At 40.8% G+C, this 20,275-nt stretch overlaps 1 protein-coding gene across 1 annotated transcript in view; it reads right to left on the reverse strand.

The window, feature by feature from the left end:
* Window positions 1-20,275, reverse strand: part of crtc1a (CREB regulated transcription coactivator 1a) — a 93,165-nt gene that overhangs the window by 11,872 nt on the left and 61,018 nt on the right. Inside the window, exons 8-10 of the mRNA XM_061941562.2 lie at window positions 13,100-13,275; window positions 12,854-12,999; window positions 9,725-9,817 (exon numbers count right to left, since the gene is read on the reverse strand). Of these exons, the coding sequence (XP_061797546.1) occupies window positions 9,725-9,817; window positions 12,854-12,999; window positions 13,100-13,275 (415 nt within the window). The remainder of the gene's footprint in view (window positions 1-9,724; window positions 9,818-12,853; window positions 13,000-13,099; window positions 13,276-20,275) is intronic.

Here is a 20,275-nt window from a genome sequence, read left to right on the forward strand (position 1 = left end):
TCGACTATCCGGCGTAGCCTCCTCTCCAGTACACCTGAATAGACCTTACCGGGAAGGCTGAGGAGTGTGATCCCACGATAGTTAGAGCACACCCTCCGGTTCCCCTTCTTAAAGAGAGGAACCACCACCCCGGTCTGCCAATCCAGAGGTACCGCCCCCGATGTCCACGCGATGCTGCAGAGTCTTGTCAACCAAGACAGCCCCACAGCATCCAGAGCCTTAAGGAACTCCGGGCGGATCTCATCTACCCCCGGGGCCTTGCCACCGAGGAGCTTTTTAACTACCTCAGCAACCTCAGCCCCAGAAATAGGAGAGCCCACCACAGACTCCCCAGGCACTGCTTCCTCATAGGAAGACGTGTTGGTGGGATTGAGGAGGTCTTCGAAGTATTCCCTCCACCGATCCACAACATCCGCAGTCGAGGTCAGCAGAACACCATCCGCACCATACACGGTGTTGATAGTGCACTGCTTCCCCTTCCTGAGGCGGTGAATGGTGGTCCAGAATTGCTTCGAAGCCGTCCGGAAGTCGTCATCCATGGCTTCCCCGAACTCCTCCCATGTCCGAGTTTTTGCCTCTGCGACCGCTGAAGCCGCACACCGCTTGGCCTGTCTGTACCTGTCCGCTGCCTCAGGAGTCCTATGAGCCAAAAGAACCCGATAGGACTCCTTCAGCTTGACGGCATCCCTCACCGCCGGTGTCCACCAACGGGTTCTAGGATTACCGCCACGACAATCACCAACCAACTACCTTGCAGCCACAGATCCAATCAGCCGCCTCGACAATAGAGACGCGGAACATGGTCCATTCGGACTCAATGTCCAGCGCCTCCCTCGTGACATGTTCAAAGTTCTTCCGGAGGTGGGAATTGAAACTCTCTCTGACAGGAGACTTTGCCAGACGTTCCCAGTTTGGGCCTGCCAGGTCTGTCCGGCATCCTCCCCCACCATCGCAGCCAACTCACCACCAGGTGGTGATCGGTAGAAAGCTCCGCCCCCTTTTTTTTTTCCTTTTCATATTAAAAGTGAAAAAATAAAATATTTGAAGCACCTATTCGACGCTGTATAAGCCAGTGGTACCCCCTCGCCATCGGCTTATTCGAGTGGAAATGGCGAGCATTTCCCTACGATATTTGTCTCACAATATGTAGTTTCTCTTGAAATATCCTTCTTGAAAATATCCTTGCAAATATATATCTGCCACCTAATCAACGTTTTGGTCTCCTTCTCTGCTATCCCGCTTCCTGCTAAATTGAAACTTGTGAGTATCCAATCACAGTCTAGTTTACATCAGGCTACTGTCAACAACTTGTGATCTGATTGGCTTTCGCAACTATCGCTCAACTCTGTGTTCTCAGATTAAACCGCTAAAGGTCTCGGTGAGTATCCAATCACAGGACGCGTAAATGTCACGTTCAACGTAAGGCCGGCTTGAAGGCCTTACTGACAACAACTCGTGATCTGATTGGCTATCGCAACTGTCTATCAACTGTATGTGTCCGTTCACTTAGAGTGCACGGACGCCTGCATTGTTGATTCTGAAGGATTTGGTACAGCATGGCAACATAAGCTAGCTGGATTCTGATTGCATACAAACTAAAACTAAAAACAGCACTGGAAGGAGCATAATATGACATGAAGAGAATATGAATACTTTTAGATATTTAGGGAAAGTAAATAAAAACATGTTTTTACCTTTAATTATGATCATGATTTCTGGTTATGTTAGGCCAGCAGAGAAGGCCACCACTGGATAAAAGTGAGTAGAGAGGTTTCTCATTTTTCGTGGGCTTCGATTTTTGTCACAATTTTGCCCCCGTTTTTGTATTCTGTTTTAGCCAAACATGCACGTCAAGAGTTCATCTGCGAGGTTTAGAGTACGCACACAAAACATTCCACACGTTGGTGACTGAGTCTCTGTGTTTTCTGAATTTTTTTTTTACACATCTATACCTTTGGCCATTAAAAGACAGTAATTTCCAGGAGTTATATCACCTTTTGAGTATCCTCTGATTTACTAATGGTTTATAATTTTGTAAAAATGTGTAGAATAATAATTACATTTTAACATTACTGTCAACGAAGATTTGCTTCCGCCTGCGACACATAGTCATTTTGATAGTAGGCTATCATAGCTACTATAGACACTTACGTCATGTGTTGCCTTCATTATAAGACTTAAGGCTTTTAATTTTTTGCTGCTCTTCTTTTTTGTATTTTCGGTCCAATATGGCTCTTTCAACGTTTTGGGTTGCTGACCCTTGGTTTAATGGATTGACGTATTGACAATCGGCCAAGTCCTATAATTCTATCGCATTTTTAATGCCTCTGGACATCACATATATGCTTTTTAATGCAATTTAAGGTCTTAATGTTTGCTAAATCAACGTTTTTTAATGCCCCGCGGGAACCCTGGTGTGTGTGTAAAATATTTAGCTATCCCTTTTCCTCTAGTACTCCAGTGATAATGCTACTTGGAAGAAATGTATTTTCCATTGGTGGTGAGGATAGATGGATAGATGGATGGGTGGATGACTAGATAGATGGCCGGATAGGATAGATAGATAGATAGATAGATAGATGATACATTCCCTGCATCTTAGTCTCATATTTGAGCTGGTCTTCTGGTGAGACACGCACTATTCTGACTTCATGCAAGGAATTCCTAAATGTAATTGTGTCTCGCTGAGCGCGTACGATCATTAGCGACGTAAATAAACACCGAGACACAGCTGTGGTAAAGACCGCCGATCAGTTAAAAAAGGCAAATCTGTAATAAAAAGCGTTTCGTGTTAATATTTTGGGGTTTCTGTAACGAGTCAATTGGATTTGCATTATTTTGTATTGGAAAAAATGACGTCGTTTTGTGTACGATTCATTGTCAGTCGGACCTTTTGGAAGCGATTACAAAGGAAAACGGAGGTAGCACAGTGTCCAGAGACTGAAAAGAAGCCTATTCATTAGCTCGCCTCTTTCAAACTACCCTCTGAAATCTGTTTTTCCTGTCACTGTCCTGTATGAAGGCCATGGACAAGGACAGTGGGGATGAAGTCAGCATGGATCTCACCGCCAGATGCTGTGTGTTAGCGCACATGCATGGTTACAGCTATAATGTGTGTTCTATATTCTGCGTAAAAGGCACAGGCACATTAATGCCAGATCTTTTTTTATGGCTCTGATGTGGCTATTTTCTGTGTTTTTCCCCCCCACCTGATTAAAATGTTCTGTTAATTGAGTCGAGCAAGTGAAAGCTGTCACTGGGAAACTTGCACAAATATTCAGAATGAGCGTGTTGTATGGCATTGACACAATATCCTGTTTAAACCAGGGGTGCCCACACTTTTTCTGCAGGCGAGCTACTTTGCAAATGACCAAGTCGAGGTTTATCTACCTCATCTTCACATTTATATACTGCAAAAACTGAAATCTAAGTAAGATGAAATATCTCAAATAAGGGTGATATTTGCTTATTTTCTGTCTGATAAGATAATTCTTCTCACTAAGCAGATTTTATGTTGAATGTTTTACTTGTTTTAAGGGTTTTGGTCCTAAATGATCTCAGTAAGATATTACAGCTTGTTGCTGAGATTTGATGACCTATATTGAGTAAAACATGCTTGAAACTAGAATATCAACTGTTGCAAAGCTGTGTCATCAACACTCACAAGTATAAAACTACTTTTTTAAAGGGAAACATTATCACAATTTCAGAAGGGTTAAAACCATTAAAAATCAGTTCCCAGTGGCTTATTTTATTTTTCAAAGTTCTTTTCAAAATTTTACCCATCACGCAATATCCCTAAAAAAAGCTTCAAAGTGCCTGATTTTAACCATCGCTATATACACCCGTCCATTTTCCTGTCACGTCACATAGTGATGCCAACTAGAGATGCGCGGTTTGCGGGCACAACCGCGGAGTCCGCGGATTATCCGCGGATCGGGCGGATGAAATTAAAAAAAATTAGATTTTATCCGCGGGTCGTGTCGGGTCGGGTCGGACGGTTGAAATTTAAAAAAATTTGATTTTAAATAGATTCAGGCGGGTGGCAGTTAAACCAATTGGGAAATATATATACATAGTTAAATGTTGTTACCCACATACGAAAAACGAGCAGGCACCTGCTGCATATGCCACAACAGAAGAAAAAAAAGAAAAAGAGATGGACACTTTTACGGAGCGGAGAAGGGACGCCTCGCCGGGGTCCGGGACCGAGGCCCCTTCCCCCGAGAGGGCCCCACCGGGAGCCGTAGCTGAGGCGATCCGCGAGAAGGGCCCGACGCACGTCCAGGGTCACCACCGCGCCCACCGCACCGACACCCCGCCTCGTCCGCCTTCGCCGCGGCCGGCGTCACGCGCAGCAGGTAAGCAGCTTACCTGCCCGCCACCCCCGTGGCCGGGGGCTCGTAACAGGGGTCACTCCGCGCGCTCCGCCCGCGCAGCTTACCTGCCCGCCACCCCTGTTGCCGGGGGCGCGTAACAGGAGTCACTCCGCGCGCAGTGCGCTCACGAAAGGGGTGGGGCTCACCCTGGTTGATATAGACAGCAGGACGGTGGCCATGGAAGTCGGAACCCGCTAAGGAGTGTGTAACAACCCACCTGCCGAATCAACTAGCCCTGAAAATGGATGGCGCTGGAGCGTCGGGCCCATACCCGGCCGTCGCCGGCAGCGAGACGCGCTTGGAGGTGCGCTCAGCGCGGCTCCCATATGATTGCGCACTGGTGTGCGTCTGGGTCGTGACAGCGTGGCACGCGAATGTCTGTGCTGCATTGGATCAGTCTCCTTTCTTTAACAGGCAAAAGCTTTATAACCTCACTAATGCCTTGCATCGTCTATATTAGATATATAACAACGGGCGGATGGCGGGCGGGTGCGGTTTTGATCAAATGTTACATCGGGTGGATGGCGGATGGTTGACGACTTTCTGATGCGGTTGCGGATGAAATAATTGCCTATCCGCGCATCTCTAGTAAGCGCACATGCATGGTTACAGCTATAATGTGTGTTCTATATTCTGCGTAAAAGGCACAGGCACATTAATGCCAGATCTTTTTTTATGGCTCTGATGTGGCTATTTTCTGTGTTTTTTTTCCCCACCTGATTAAAATGTTCTGTTAATTGAGTCGAGCAAGTGAAAGCTGTCACTGGGAAACTTGCACAAATATTCAGAATGAGCGTGTTGTATGGCATTGACACAATATCCTGTTTAAACCAGGGGTGCCCACACTTTTTCTGCAGGCGAGCTACTTTGCAAATGACCAAGTCGAGGTTTATCTACCTCATCTTCACATTTATACACTGCCAAAACTGAAATCTAAGTAAGATGAAATATCTCAAATAAGGGTGATATTTGCTTATTTTCTGTCTGATAAGATAACTCTTCTCACTAAGCAGATTTTATGTTAGAGTGTTTTACTTGTTTTAAGGGTTTTGGTCCTAAATGATCTCAGTAAGATATTACAGCTTGTTGCTGAGATTTGATGACCTATATTGAGTAAATCAGGGGTGCTCACACTTTTTCTGCAGGCGAGCTACTTTTCAATTGATCAAGTCGTGGGGATCTACCTCATTCATATATATAATTTATATTTACTTATTTATGAAATATATGTTTTTGTTAACAAGTTAAAGGTGTTTAATGATAATGCAAGCATGTTTAACACATATAGTTAATATTGTTAATAAATTAAAGGTGTTTAATGATAATACAAGTATGTTTAATACATATAGTTAATATTGTTAACAAGTTAAAGGTGTTTAAAGATAATGCAAGCATGTTTAACACATATAGTTAATATTGTTAACAAGTTAAAGGTGGTTAAAGATAAAACAAGCATGTTTAACACATATAGTTAATATTGTTAACAACTTAAAGGTGGTTAAAGCTAATACAAGCATGTTTAATACATATAGTTAATATTGTTAACAAGTTAAAGGTGTTTAAAGATAAAAACAAGCATGTTTAACACATAGTTAATATTGTTAACAACTTAAAGGTGGTTAAAGATAATACAAGCATGTTTAACACATATAGTTAATATTGTTAATAAATTAAAGGTGTTTAATGATAATACAAGTATGTTTAATACATATAGTTAATATTGTTAACAAGTTAAAGATGTTTAAAGATAATACAAGCATGTTTAACACATATAGTTAATATTGTTAACAACTTAAAGGTGGTTAAAGATAATACAAGCATGTTTAACACATATAGTTAATATTGTTAACAAGTTAAAGGTGTTTAAAGATAATACAAGCATGTTTAACACATATAGATTCCTTTCTTTCATGAAGACAAGAATATAAGTTGGTGTATTACCTGATTCTGATGACTTGCATTGATAGGAATCAGACAGTAGTGCTGATAACGTCCGCATTTTCGAATGGAGGAGAAAAAAAGTCCTCCTTTCTGTCCAATACCACATGAAAGTGGTTGGTTTTTGGCATCTTATTTGTCCAGCTTCCGTACTCCTTTGTATACACTTTACAAGAAATACATTGTCGGCAAACTCCGTAGCTTGCTAGCTTGTGCACGCCAGCTTTCTGAGACTCTTATTTTGTTAGCGCAACTGTGCAGTCGGTCTTTGGAGTTTTGACAACAGGTACGGCGCCAGAGTCTGTTAAAATAAAGTGTTTCTCGCCTTCCAGTCGGTAATTTTAATGAGCTGACAGCAGCCAGCGTCATCTCAGAAGACCCTCGGGTGCCGTGAATGTCAATCAAGTGACGAAAGTGACGTCATAGTGAAGATTTATGATCGCTCATTTTTAGGACTATTTTTTTAATGCCTGGCTGGTGATCGACTGACACACCCTCCACGATCGACCGGTAGCTCGCGATCGACGTAATGAACACCCCTGGAGTAAAACATGCTTGAAACTAGAATATCAACTGTTGCAAAGCTGTGTCATCAACAATCACACTTTGCGGTTTTATTTTCAATGAAACAATAGAAAACACGTACTCATATAGTAGTACAGTTGGCACAGTACAGTAAACGGACAGTTAATATTTAAACATTTAACATGTGACATTTCTAACTATTTTGAACAGAAATAGTTCATGCACATTCAGATAAATTCTTCAAAATTCCATTAAACATTTTTTTTGCCGGGGGCCAGGCTGTATATATGCGCACTAATTGACTGAAAGAGCACGCACTTGGCGCGATGATGTCATGTTGTCGATGGAAAAATGCATTTTTAGACCATATGATTTGCCTGAGCGGCTAGGAGACCCCAAGAGTAACAAGCGGTTGCCTTGTTGCCTTTCCATTAAGAACAATAAACTAGTTTTTAGTATAAGTTTGCTGGTTTTAAGAAATGTAATGCCGAGTACATATCATTATGTCAAGATAATGGCACTAGCGTTTACTTAATTTAAGAATATTTTTCAACATATTGAGCAAAAAGGTCTCTTTTTTTTCTACCAAGAAAAGTGCACTTGTTATTAGTGAGAATATTCTCATTTTAAGGTATTTTTGGGTTCATTGAGGTTAGCTAATTGTACTTGTTTTTGAAAGTCTTGACAAGCCAAATGTTCTTGTTCTATTAGCAGATAATTTTGCTTAGTTCAAATAAAATACCCCTCATTTTTGTATTTTTTTCTTCTTGTTTTTGAACACTGACTTTTTGCAGTGTATATATATTTATTTTGACGTGTTTGTTAACACGTTTAACTAATAGATTCCCTTCTTTCATGAAGACAAGAATATAAGTTGCCGTCTCATCTGATTCTGATGACTTGCATTGATTGGAATCAGACAGGATTCACATTTTCTGATTGACATTGTGGAGGAGAAAAAAAAAGTCCTCCTTTCTGTCCAATACCACATGAAAGCGGTTGGTTTTTGGCATCTTATTTGTCCAGCTTCCATACTGCTTTTAAACACTTTACAAGAAATACATTGACGGCAAACTCCGTAGCTTGCTAGCTTGTGTGCTCTAGCTTCCTGAGACTCATATGTTGTCTAAATTAATTTATTCCATTTAGGAATAAGGGTGTAACAAAACAAAAAGTCAAAAAAGTAAAGAACTGTTAACTGTGCCCTCCACCATGCTTGACGGTGGGCATGGTGTTCCTGGGAATAAAGGCCTCACCTTTTCTCCTCCAAACATATTGCTGGGTATATCTGACCACATAACTTTCCTCCAGAAGGTCTTATCTTTGTCCATGTGATGTCAAGTGAAACAAAAATTGAGCTGTTTGGCCACAATACCCAGCAATATGTTTGGAGGGGAAAAGGTGAGGCCTTTAATCCCAGGAACACCATTCCCACCGTCAAGCATGGTGGTGGTAGTATTTTGCTTTTGGCCTGTTTTGCTGCCAATGGAACTGGTGCTTTAAATGGGACAATGAAAAAGGAGCATTACCTCCAAATTCTTCAGGACAACCTAAAATCATCAGCCTGGAGGTTGGGTCTTTGGCGCAGTTGGGTGTTCCAACAGGACAATGACCCCAAACACACGTCAAAAATGGTAAAGGAATGGCTAAATCAGGCTAGAATGAAGGTTTTAGAATGGCCTTCCCAAAGTCCTGACTTAAACGTGTGGACAATGCTGAAGAAACAAGTCCATGTCTGAAAACCAACAAATTTAGCTGAACTGCACCAATTTTGTCAAGAGGAATGGTCAAAAATTCAACCAGAAGCTTACCAGAAGCTTGTGGATGGCTACCAAAAGCCCTTTATTGCAGGTAAACTTGCCAAGGGACATGTAAGCAAATATTAACATTGCTGTATGTATACTTTTGACCCAGCACATTTGCTCACATTTTCAGTAGACCCATAATAAATTCACAAAACAACCAAAGTTCATGAATGTTTTTTTGTGACCAACAAGTATGTGCTCCAATCACTCTATCACAGAAAAATAAGAGTTGTAGAAATGATTGGAAACTCAAGACAGCCATGACATTATGTTCTTTAAAAGTGTATGTAAACTTTTGATCGCGACTGTATGTATGTATATTGTTGCGTTCGGACCAGATGTTCCTCCAAGGGAATTTAAGTTACTGGTCAATCCCAAGTTCTTTTGATGACATATAAGCTGAGTTGAATTATCACCAGAACAGAATAGGTATTGTGTAATTTATTTTCAAAGCTTTGAAGAGACCAGCCTAGGACAACACATTCAATTACGTAGCCAAGTTGATCTGAAAACATTACCGAAGTGCTGTGTTCTTCAATGTCCCTCGCCCCCACCCTCCAGAAGTACACAAGTCAATTGTTCTACTCTGAGAAGAGACAGGATAAGTAAAGGAAAAGGAGTACTTCCACTTCCCACATTCCAAGCCCAAGGTAATTCAAAGTGTACTATCGGTCATGAGATGGAGAAAAAATAGAAAGAGCACAAAAAGAAAACACTAGTTATTTCAAACATGACTAAAGAAAGAAATAACTCTTAAATATGGATATATGTAGATATCTATCTCCGTCAATATGTATATACAGGCCAAAAGTTTGGACACACCTTCTCATTTTAATGTGTTTTCTTTATTTCATGACTATTTACATTTTAGATTGTCACTGAAGGCATCTGTATACTGTATATGTATACATGTATATATGTGTATATATGTAGCGTCTGTCGTCTATCTACTCATTTATATCTATGGGTGAAAGTATTTTGTGTCCTTCAGGCCATCGCAATCAGTAAAATGAATACCTGCGATTGTATCATCAAATAGGCATTTATTACCGGAGGATGCATGAATGGTAAACTCACAGGCTGGTTGTGGTGAGTCTGGGGCAGCGGCGGCTGGCTGAAGAAGGCATACTGGGACAACTGCTGCTCGAGGTTCATGGCGTTGATGGCAACCTGGAAACGGCCACAACAAAGGTGGCTCAGTTCACGTCTTGAGAGCGTACCTTATGTTTTTAATAGAGATGTCCGATAAAATTGGACTGTCGATATTATCAAATGCTTTAAAATGTAATATCGGATATTATCGGTATCGGTTTCACAATTATCGGTATTGGTTTCAAAAAGTAAAATGTATGACTTTTTAAAATGCCGCTGTGTACACGGACGTAGGGAGAAGTACAGAGCGCCAATAAACCTTAAAGGCACTGCCTTTGCGTGCCGGCCCAGTCACATAATATCTACGGCTTTTCACACACACAAGTGAATGCAAGGCATACTTGGTCAACAGCCATACAGGTCACACTGAGGGTGGCCGTATAAGCAACTTTAACACTGTTACAAATATGCGCCACACTGTGAACCCACACCAAACAAGAATGACAAACACATTTCGGGAGAACATCCGCACCGTAACACAACATAAACACAACAGAACAAATACCCAGAACCCCTTGCAGCACTAACTCTTCCGGGACGCTACAATATACACCCCCCCGCTACCACCACCCCCCCACCCCCAACCTCAAACCCGCCCCCCCTCAACCTCCTCATGCTCTCTCAGGGAGAGCATGTCCCAAATTCCAAGCTGCTGTTTTGAGGCATGTTAAAAAAAATAATGCACTTTGTGACTTCAATAATAAATATGGCAGTGCCGTGTTGGCATTTTTTTCCATAACTTGAGTTGATTTATTTTGGAAAACCTTGTTATATTGTTTAATGCATCCAGCGGGGCATCACAACAAAATTAGGCATAATAATGTGTTAATTCCACGACTGTATATATTGGTATCGGTAATTAAGAGTTGGACAATATCGGAACATCGGCAAAAAAGCCATTATTGGACATCTCTAGTTTTTACCTATTCCGATTACAGATGTCCCGATCCCGATCCTAGGATCTTTGCCGATTTTTGCCTTTTTTAACTGATCAGCCGACCTTTACCGCAGGCTAAATATCGTACTCACATAAAAGATTCCTTCAAAAGGAGACAAAATCCCATCTCCGTATTCCTCGTTACAAACATGCAGGCGATGAATTCCAGAAGCCGGAACGTAAGCAACGTCAATCCACAGTGTGAAGCCGCTTCTATAATAACAAACTTCACCACCGTGGTGGGAAATAAACCGTATTTTTCGGACCATAGGCTGCACCGGATTATAAGGCGCATTAAAGGGGTCAAAAAAAATCAACATTTAAAAGACTTCTTTGTGGTCCAAAATATTGGTATTGATTGTCAACTTATTCGAATTCTGAGTGATCTCAGGTAGGGATGTCCCGATCCGATATTTGGATCGGATCGGCTGCCGATATTTGCCAAAAATTGCGTATCGGCAAGGCATGGGAAAATGCCGATCCAGATCCAGTTTAAAAAAAAACTCCGGTCCGTGTTTTCCAACGCACCTATTTAAATAATACATTCCACTTTTCTGCTGCTCCCTAATTTCCGTTCCGCATTTTCCAGCACACCTTCAACACATCCACAATTCTCACGCAGTTGCTTTTAGCTGCTGGCATTACACGACTGGCTCTTCTCACTCTTTCCTGTGTCTCCCTCTCACAGACAGCGAGCGCACCTTCTTACACACGTCACATACTGTCACGTCATACGTCACATACTGTCACGTCATACGTCACATACGTATACGTCCTCTCCCAGCAGAGAGCGAGGTAGCGGCATGGCTAACGTTAGCTGTGATGCTAGCGCAGCCGCTAAGGTGCGCGCCTGCTCAAGCGTCCTCTGCGCACGGCAAATCTATGCCACGCACAAAATCAAATAAAAAAATAAGCGCATAACAATTTTCGACACACGGACACGACAGAGAAAACAGTTTTCGTCATCACTGTTCAAATATTGTAATGTCTGTCGAGACGCTTATCTCCATTCGGTGGCACACGTCCACACCATCAAAATACATAGGCAAAAATTTCCACATCAACACCGTATGAAAAAATTTGTGATTTTTTTAGTTGTGATTTCCTTCTCTGCATGAAAGTTTAAAAGTAGCATATATTAATGCAGTATGAAGAAGAATGTTTTAATGTAGACATGCAAGCCTTGAAAGAAAATTTTTAAAATCAAGACTACATTTCCTGCAAACGGGTGCATTTCTACCCTATATTTTAACTTTAGATTTATTCTCATATCAAACTCTTTTGGCTGTCTTTTTGACACTTACATCAGGCGCCCCCCTCCACACCCCGGATTATAAATAATGTAAATAATTCAATGTGATTATCTTGTGTGATGACTGTATTATGATGATAGTATATATCTGATAGTATATATCTGTATCATGAATCAATTTAAGTGGACCCCGACTTAAACAAGTTGAAAAACTTATTCGGGTGTTACCATTTAGTGGTCAATTGTACGGAATATGTACTTCACTGTGCAACCTACTAATAAAAGTCTCAATCAATCAATCAAAACACATAGAATCATCATACTGCTGTGATTATATGCATCAAGTGTTCATTCAAGGCTAAGGCAAAATATCGAGATATATATCAATATGGCCTTAAAATATCGCAATATTAAAAAAAGGCCACATCGCCCAGCCCTAGTTTCAATGATGCCATTTCTGTTTGTCATGTATAATTTTGTGTTTATCCTTGAATAAACAGGTCAGTTTCTTGTTACCAACCATTGTGTATTATTCAAACTCCCCTAATTCAGCTGGCTAGTTGTTATCAAGACATGATTCTGACAACTACGTAGGCTAAATAACTTTAAACTTTAATACATGCTCGGATAGGCCAGTATCGGTATCGGTCAGTATCGGTATTGGATCGGAAATGCAAAAACAATATCGGTATCGGATCGGAAGTGCAAAAACCTGGATCGGGACATCCCTAATCTCAGGCCAAAATATCGCATCAGAACGGAGGCCAAAAAAGGTGACCTTTGACTTTGACATCCCCGATTGTTACACTTACAATACAGTATCACAAGGGGGTCTTGGCTGCGGTGGTTATGGACACACCCGTACCTGAGACAGGGGGAGAGGCGGAGATTTCGGCGAGAGCTGCAAGTTCTGGTGCTGGTGACAGTCTCCTGTGTTAGGGATGAGAGGAGCCATGTTGTCCAGCCCGGACTGCATCTCCATGGTTACCGTGGCTAGAGAGGCGCTAACTCCTACCCAGCACGTTAAACACACAAAAATGCATGTCATTGAGTTTTCCTACAACAGAAACACGTCCTGCATATAAGGCTCAGATACGACTGCGGCGGATACCTCGTATTCTATCCAGCGCCTGCATGCTGTGGGAGGAGCTGAACGCCACATCATCCAAGTCCAACGGGGTGGACAGCGGAGGAGGGAACTGGATGTTTGTCAGGTCCGGCAGGGAACCGCCAGTGCTGTAGGCAACTGGTTTGAGGGTCAGATGCTGCTCCGGAGATGGAAATATGCTGCAGCATGACATTGAAAAAGACAAATATTTGAATTTGACAGCTTTGTTCATATTTAATTAGAGCTCACACTTCTTTTTGGGCAGCATCAATCAATCAATGTTTACTTATATAGCCCTAAATCACGAGGGTCTCAAAGGGCTGCACAAGCCACAACGACATCCTCGGATCAGTAAGTAAAGAGCTCTCTATTTTTATTACTGTATTTAAAAATGTCAGTCATGTGTTGTGTGTACAGTAGGGATGTCCCGATCCAGGTTTTTGCACTTCCGGTCCGATACCGATATTGTTTTTGCATTTCCGATCCGATACCGATACTGACCGATACTGGCCTATCCGAGCATGTATTAAAGTTTAAAGTTATTTAGCCTACTTAGTTGTCAGAATCATGTTGAAAAGGGTTTTAGTACTCTTGATAACAACTAGCCAGCTGAATTAGGGGAGTTTGAATAATACACAATGGTTGGTAACAAGAAACTGACCTGTTTATTCAAGGATAAACACAAAATAGACAAAATTATACATGACAAACAGAAATGGCATCATTGAACTAGGGCTGGGCGATATGGCCTTTTTTAAATATTGCGATATTTTAAGGCCATATTGCGATACACGATATATATCTCGATATTTTGCCTTAGCCTTGCCACTAGCCAAAAGAGTTTGATATGAGAATAAATCTAAATTTAAAATATAGGGTAGAAATGCACCCATTTGCAGGAAATGTAGTCTTGATTTTCAAAATTTTCTTTCAAGGCTTGCATGTCTACATTAAAACATTCTTCTTCATACTGCATTAATATATGCTACTTTTAAACTTTCATGCAGAGAAGGAAATCACAACTAAAAAAATCACTCATTTTTTCATACGGTGTTGATGTGGAAATTTTTGCCTCGGCATTTTGATGGTGTGGACGTGTGGCACCGAATGGAGATAAGCGTCTCGACAGACGTCACAATATTTGAACAATGATGACGAAAACTGTTTTCTCTGTTGTGTCCGTGTGTCGAAAATTGTTATGCGCTTATTTTTTTATTTGATTTTGTGCGTGGCATAGATTTGCCGTGCGCAGAGGACGCTTAAACAGTGCGCAATTGCACAGGCGAGCACCTTAGAGGGAGCGTTGCTCGCATGGCTGCGCTAGCATCACAGCTAACGTTAGCCATGCTACCTCTCTGCTCGGGGAGGACGTATACGTATGTGACGTATGACGTGACAGTATGTGACGTGTGTAAGAAGGTGCACTTGCTGTCTGTGAGAGGGAGACACAGAAAAGAGCGAGAAGAGCCTGTCGTGTAATGCCAGCAGCTAAAAGCAACTGCGTGAGAATTCACAGACCTATGGATGTGTTGAAGGTGTGCTGGAAAATGCGGAACGGAAATTACGGAGCAGCAGAAAAGTGGAATGTATTATTTAAATTGGTGCGTTGGAAAACACGGACTGGAGTTTTTTTTAAAACTGGATCTGGATCTGCATTTTCTCATGCCTTGCCGATACGCAATTTTTGGCAAATATCGGCAGCCGATCCGATCCAAATATCGGATGGGGACATCCCTAGTGTACAGTGCGAGGAATATATCCGACAATTTGAGTGGTGCATATATTCCACCGTCTTGCAGACGGCGTGAGTAAATCCGATCGTTGACCATGAATTGTGGTTTGAAGTGACCACAGCACAGCATTTACTTGTATGACCCAATCCAAACAACCTACCCTACTCATAGCGCAAAAAAAAGAAGAAGAAACAAACACAAAAAGTCAACACACATGGTTACACATAACACGACCTGCTCAATGAACTTTGGCGATATTATAAAAAACAGCCAACCACTATAAAAAATGGGACAAATGCAAAACACTCTCCACACTTATCCATGTTTGGCTACAGGGGTGTCTAACCTACGGCTCGCGGGCCGGATCAGGCCCACAAGCATGTTTTAACCGGCCCGCAAGATGAGTTTGCAAAGCATAAAAATGAGCTGACATTTTTGAATAAAAGAAACTGCTGTTCTAAATGTGTCCACTGGATGTCGAAACAGCAATTCTTTGAATTCCCTGACTGCAGAGGGGGCGGAGCTATGTGCCGTGTGTCAACACTTCCGTGTTTGGACACTACGTACTTACGTTGCTTATTAATGATAGTATACAAAATGTGGATTGTTAAGTTCATGCTTTGGTTGTCAAAGATGTTGGTAATATAACTGGTTACATTTATACCCAAATATGTCACGACTTGGTCCTTGGGGTTTGTTTTCCCGGAAGGCAACGGAAAGTTGGCGCGGGCAAGACGGGAATGTGAGTACATGATTTTATTTCACACTATCAAAAAAGAACCAACGAAAGGCGCGCACAATGGCGGAGGTACAAAACTTGGCTAATGAAATCAAAAGACTTGCACAAAGGCAAAAAACTATAAAGATGAAACAAAAACTTACTTGGCACGGGACTGTGAACATGGCATGAAGCAGAGTGATGATAATGTGTGATGTTGCCAGGCAGACTAACTGAAAACAATGGATTTAAATACTACAGACATGATTGACAACAGGTGTGTGAGACCGAACGTGAAAACAGGTGCAACTAATCGGTCGTCATGGTGACAAAACAAGAGTGCACAAATAGTCCAAAAACAAAACCGAACATAACTAAAACAAAATATGATCACACAGACATGACAAAATAAATGCTTTTGATAATCTGTCCATTTCGTGTTCTACTTACAACTGGGTGGCATAATACATAATCACATCATTTCTTCAGAAAGCATAAAGGACGACTATTAACTGCAATATGTCAGTGTAAAAAACAACAACATGATTTTTACCTTTTCAGAATGTGCTTGGTCTATTTTTAAACAAAGAAAACAATCTGAAGTTGTTTTTATTTTTAAGTTATCATGCCATGATTTTACCAGTCCGGCCCACTTGGGAATAGATTTTCCTCCATGTGGACCCTGAGATAAAATGAGTTTGACACCCCTGTTTTAGCTGCTTGATTGATTACAAAACTTTAAGGAGGTCGTCACGGAAGTAAACAAGGTTGGAGTCGAACGTTCACATTTTCTTAATATCAAATTATATTAATTAAATATCAATTACATGAATATAATATGTACACATGTATAGGTGTAGGCTATATATATATATGCAGTCGGCTTTAGCTCACAAGGTTTGAGTACAATATGGTTTAGATATAATCCAGGTATGAGTTTTCACATACACTCAAAATCAACTTACATCACAGCAGTGTTAATTTAACAGCAGTTTTTAGTGTAGTTTTAGTCATAGTCTTTTGATAAAAGTGTATTTTAATTTCAGTCATATTTTAGTCATCTAAATTGATTTAGTTTTAGTCTACGAAATTCCTCAACATTTTAGTCGACTGAAATATAAAGTATAGAGGATAACGCATTTGAAGTTGTCTTGAAACCACTTTTTTTTAATGGTTATTACAATTACTGTACAAGGTAATAAATTAACATTGCATACAGCATACTTGCCAACCTTGAGACCTCCGATTTCGGGAGGTGGGGGGGGCAGGGCAGGGGGGGCGTGGTTGGGGGCGTAGTTAAGAGGGGAGGAGTATATTTACAACTAGAATTCACCAAGTCAAGTATTTTATATATATATATACACAGGTAAAAGCCAGTAAATTAGAATATTTTGAAAAACTTGATTTATTTCAGTAATTGCATTCAAAAGGTGTAACTTGTACATTATATTTATTCATTGCACACAGACTGATGCATTCAAATGTTTATTTCATTTAATTTTGATGATTTGAAGTGGCAACAAATGAAAATCCAAAATTCCGTGTGTCACAAAATTAGAATATTACTTAAGGCTAATACAAAAAAGGGATTTTTAGAAATGTTGGCCAACTGAAAAGTATGAAAATGAAAAATATGAGCATGTACAATACTCAATACTTGGTTGGAGCTCCTTTTGCCTCAATTACTGCGTTAATGCGGCGTGGCATGGAGTCGATGAGTTTCTGGCACTGCTCAGGTGTTATGAGAGCCCAGGTTGCTCTGATAGTGGCCTTCAACTCTTCTGCGTTTTTGGGTCTGGCATTCTGCATCTTCCTTTTCACAATACCCCACAGATTTTCTATGGGGCTAAGGTCAGGGGAGTTGGCGGGCCAATTTAGAACAGAAATACCATGGTCCGTAAACCAGGCACGGGTAGATTTTGCGCTGTGTGCAGGCGCCAAGTCCTGTTGGAACTTGAAATCTCCATCTCCATAGAGCAGGTCAGCAGCAGGAAGCATGAAGTGCTCTAAAACTTGCTGGTAGACGGCTGCGTTGACCCTGGATCTCAGGAAACAGAGTGGACCGACACCAGCAGATGACATGGCACCCCAAACCATCACCCAACCATGCAAATTTTGCATTTCCTTTGGAAATCGAGGTCCCAGAGTCTGGAGGAAGACAGGAGAGGCACAGGATCCACGTTGCCTGAAGTCTAGTGTAAAGTTTCCACCATCAGTGATGGTTTGGGGTGCCATGTCATCTGCTGGTGTCGGTCCACTCTGTTTCCTGAGATCCAGGGTCAACGCAGCCGTCTACCAGCAAGTTTTAGAGCACTTCATGCTTCCTGCTGCTGACCTGCTCTATGGAGATGGAGATTTCAAGTTCCAACAGGACTTGGCGCCTGCACACAGCGCAAAATCTACCCGTGCCTGGTTTACGGACAATGGTATTTCTGTTCTAAATTGGCCCGCCAACTCCCCTGACCTTAGCCCCATAGAAAATCTGTGGGGTATTGTGAAAAGGAAGATGCAGAATGCCAGACCCAAAAACGCAGAAGAGTTGAAGGCCACTATCAGAGCAACCTGGGCTCTCATAACACCTGAGCAGTGCCAGAAACTCATCGACTCCATGCCACGCCGCATTAGCGCAGTAATTGAGGCAAAAGGAGCTCCAACCAAGTATTGAGTATTGTACATGCTCATATTTTTCATTTTCATACTTTTCAGTTGGCCAACATTTCTAAAAATCCCTTTTTTGTATTAGCCTTAAGTAATATTCTAATTTTGTGACACACGGAATTTTGGATTTTCATTTGTTGCCACTTCAAATCATCAAAATTAAATGAAATAAACATTTGAATGCATCAGTCTGTGTGCAATGAATAAATAGAATGTACAAGTTACACCTTTTGAATGCAATTACTGAAATAAATCAAGTTTTTCAAAAATATTCTAATTTACTGGCTTTTACCTGTGTATATATATATATATATATATAAGAAATACTTGACTTTCAGTGAATTCTAACTATAAATATATATTTATTTTAGTATATATATATATATATATATATATATATATATATATATATATATAAAAATAAGAGAAATACTTGAATTTCAGTGTTCATTTATACACACACATAACACTCATCTACTCATTGTTGAGTTAAGGGTTGAATTGTCCATCCTTGTTCTATTCTCTGTCACTATTTTTCGAACCATGCTGAACACCCTCTGTGATGATGCATTGATGTGTGGCACGCACAAAAGTGCTTTCATCAAATGCACTAGATGGCAGTATTGTCCTGTTTAAGAGTGTCACAACATTGCTGTTTACGGCAGACGAACTGCTTTACTGTAGAGGAAAACACGTCACTCAGGTCCGCATGGAGCTGGAGGCTCCGCCTGAATTTCGGGAGATTTTCGGGAGAAAATTTGTCCCGGGAGTTTTTCGGGAGAGGCGCTGAATTTCGGGAGTCTCCCGGAAAATCCGGGAGGGTTGGCAAGTATGGCATACAGATGCATTTTTTATAAATCTGAATATGAGGCATCACATTATTTCAGAATCAATTCAGACTAAGAGACTATTTAAAGCCTCAGATTTTTTAAACAATTGTGTAGTGTGGTATGCAACAAGGGAGGTCGGCCGCCATTTTATTAAGCAAAGGAGCTGGGTAGAGCTAGGTGCATGGCATGCAAGGTATTCACTTCTTTTGTGCGTAAAATTAAATTATGCGCATAAATTATTGTACCTATTTAACAGGAAATAATGGACAAGGAACGTAAACATGTATTTCACGCTCAAACCTTACTATAAAGAATGTATCGAGAACTGCTATAACTCAGTATTATTATATTGTTATTTACATACACAACGTTGTATGCTAGAGAAATCATATTTTAACTACTATGTTCAATATTATTGTAACAGTTTTCTGTTCCAGCATTAAAATGTAATGTGTACATTGTATCATGAAGGTCTACCATTTATTTAGACGATTATGACCAATCAAAAATATCACTGATATATAGTTTGTTAAAAACAAAAAGAACACTCAGTGTACAGTGCATGCAAATATGTGTGCATGGTTAAAAGAACACCTCCAGGCAACTTCAACCCTAAACTAACACCCTCCCTTTCTCATCATACCTCCTCGGATTGTAAATAATCAAATGTAAACAATCAAACGTAGTCACTTTTTTTTATAATTTCTGATCTCTCTCTCCGTGTCCAATACTTGCTGTACATATGTACCAAGTCAGACCTACACTGTTCCAATGTCAATTTCTCTGATGATGCAATTGTTGATGACTGAAGTGTTGATTCCAACCAAACTTAACCCCCCCTCTCCCCCCATATCCCACACCCCGGATTGTAAATAATGTAAATAATTCAATTTATATACTGTGATGATTATCTTGTGTGATGACTGTATTATGAAAATAGTATATATCTGTATCATGACTCAATTTAAGTGGACCCCGACCTAAACAAGTTGGAAAACTTATTGGGGTGTTACCATTTAGTGGTCAATTGTACGGAATATGTACTTCACTGTGCAATCTACTAATAAAAGTTTCAATCAATCAATCAATCAAACTGCGTCTTGTTTTCCGGGTGAAAAATCAAAACAGTGTGGCTTCCAAAGACGCTAGCTCTGATTGTATCCCGTTCGTGCAGCTGTGATTGGATGTTTTGTCCCACCCACTTAAAAAACAAAATAAAATACGATTGGATTTCGTCTCT

Source organism: Nerophis lumbriciformis, linkage group LG03 (genome assembly GCF_033978685.3).
Source record: "Nerophis lumbriciformis linkage group LG03, RoL_Nlum_v2.1, whole genome shotgun sequence".
Taxonomy (NCBI): Eukaryota; Metazoa; Chordata; class Actinopteri; order Syngnathiformes; family Syngnathidae; genus Nerophis; species Nerophis lumbriciformis.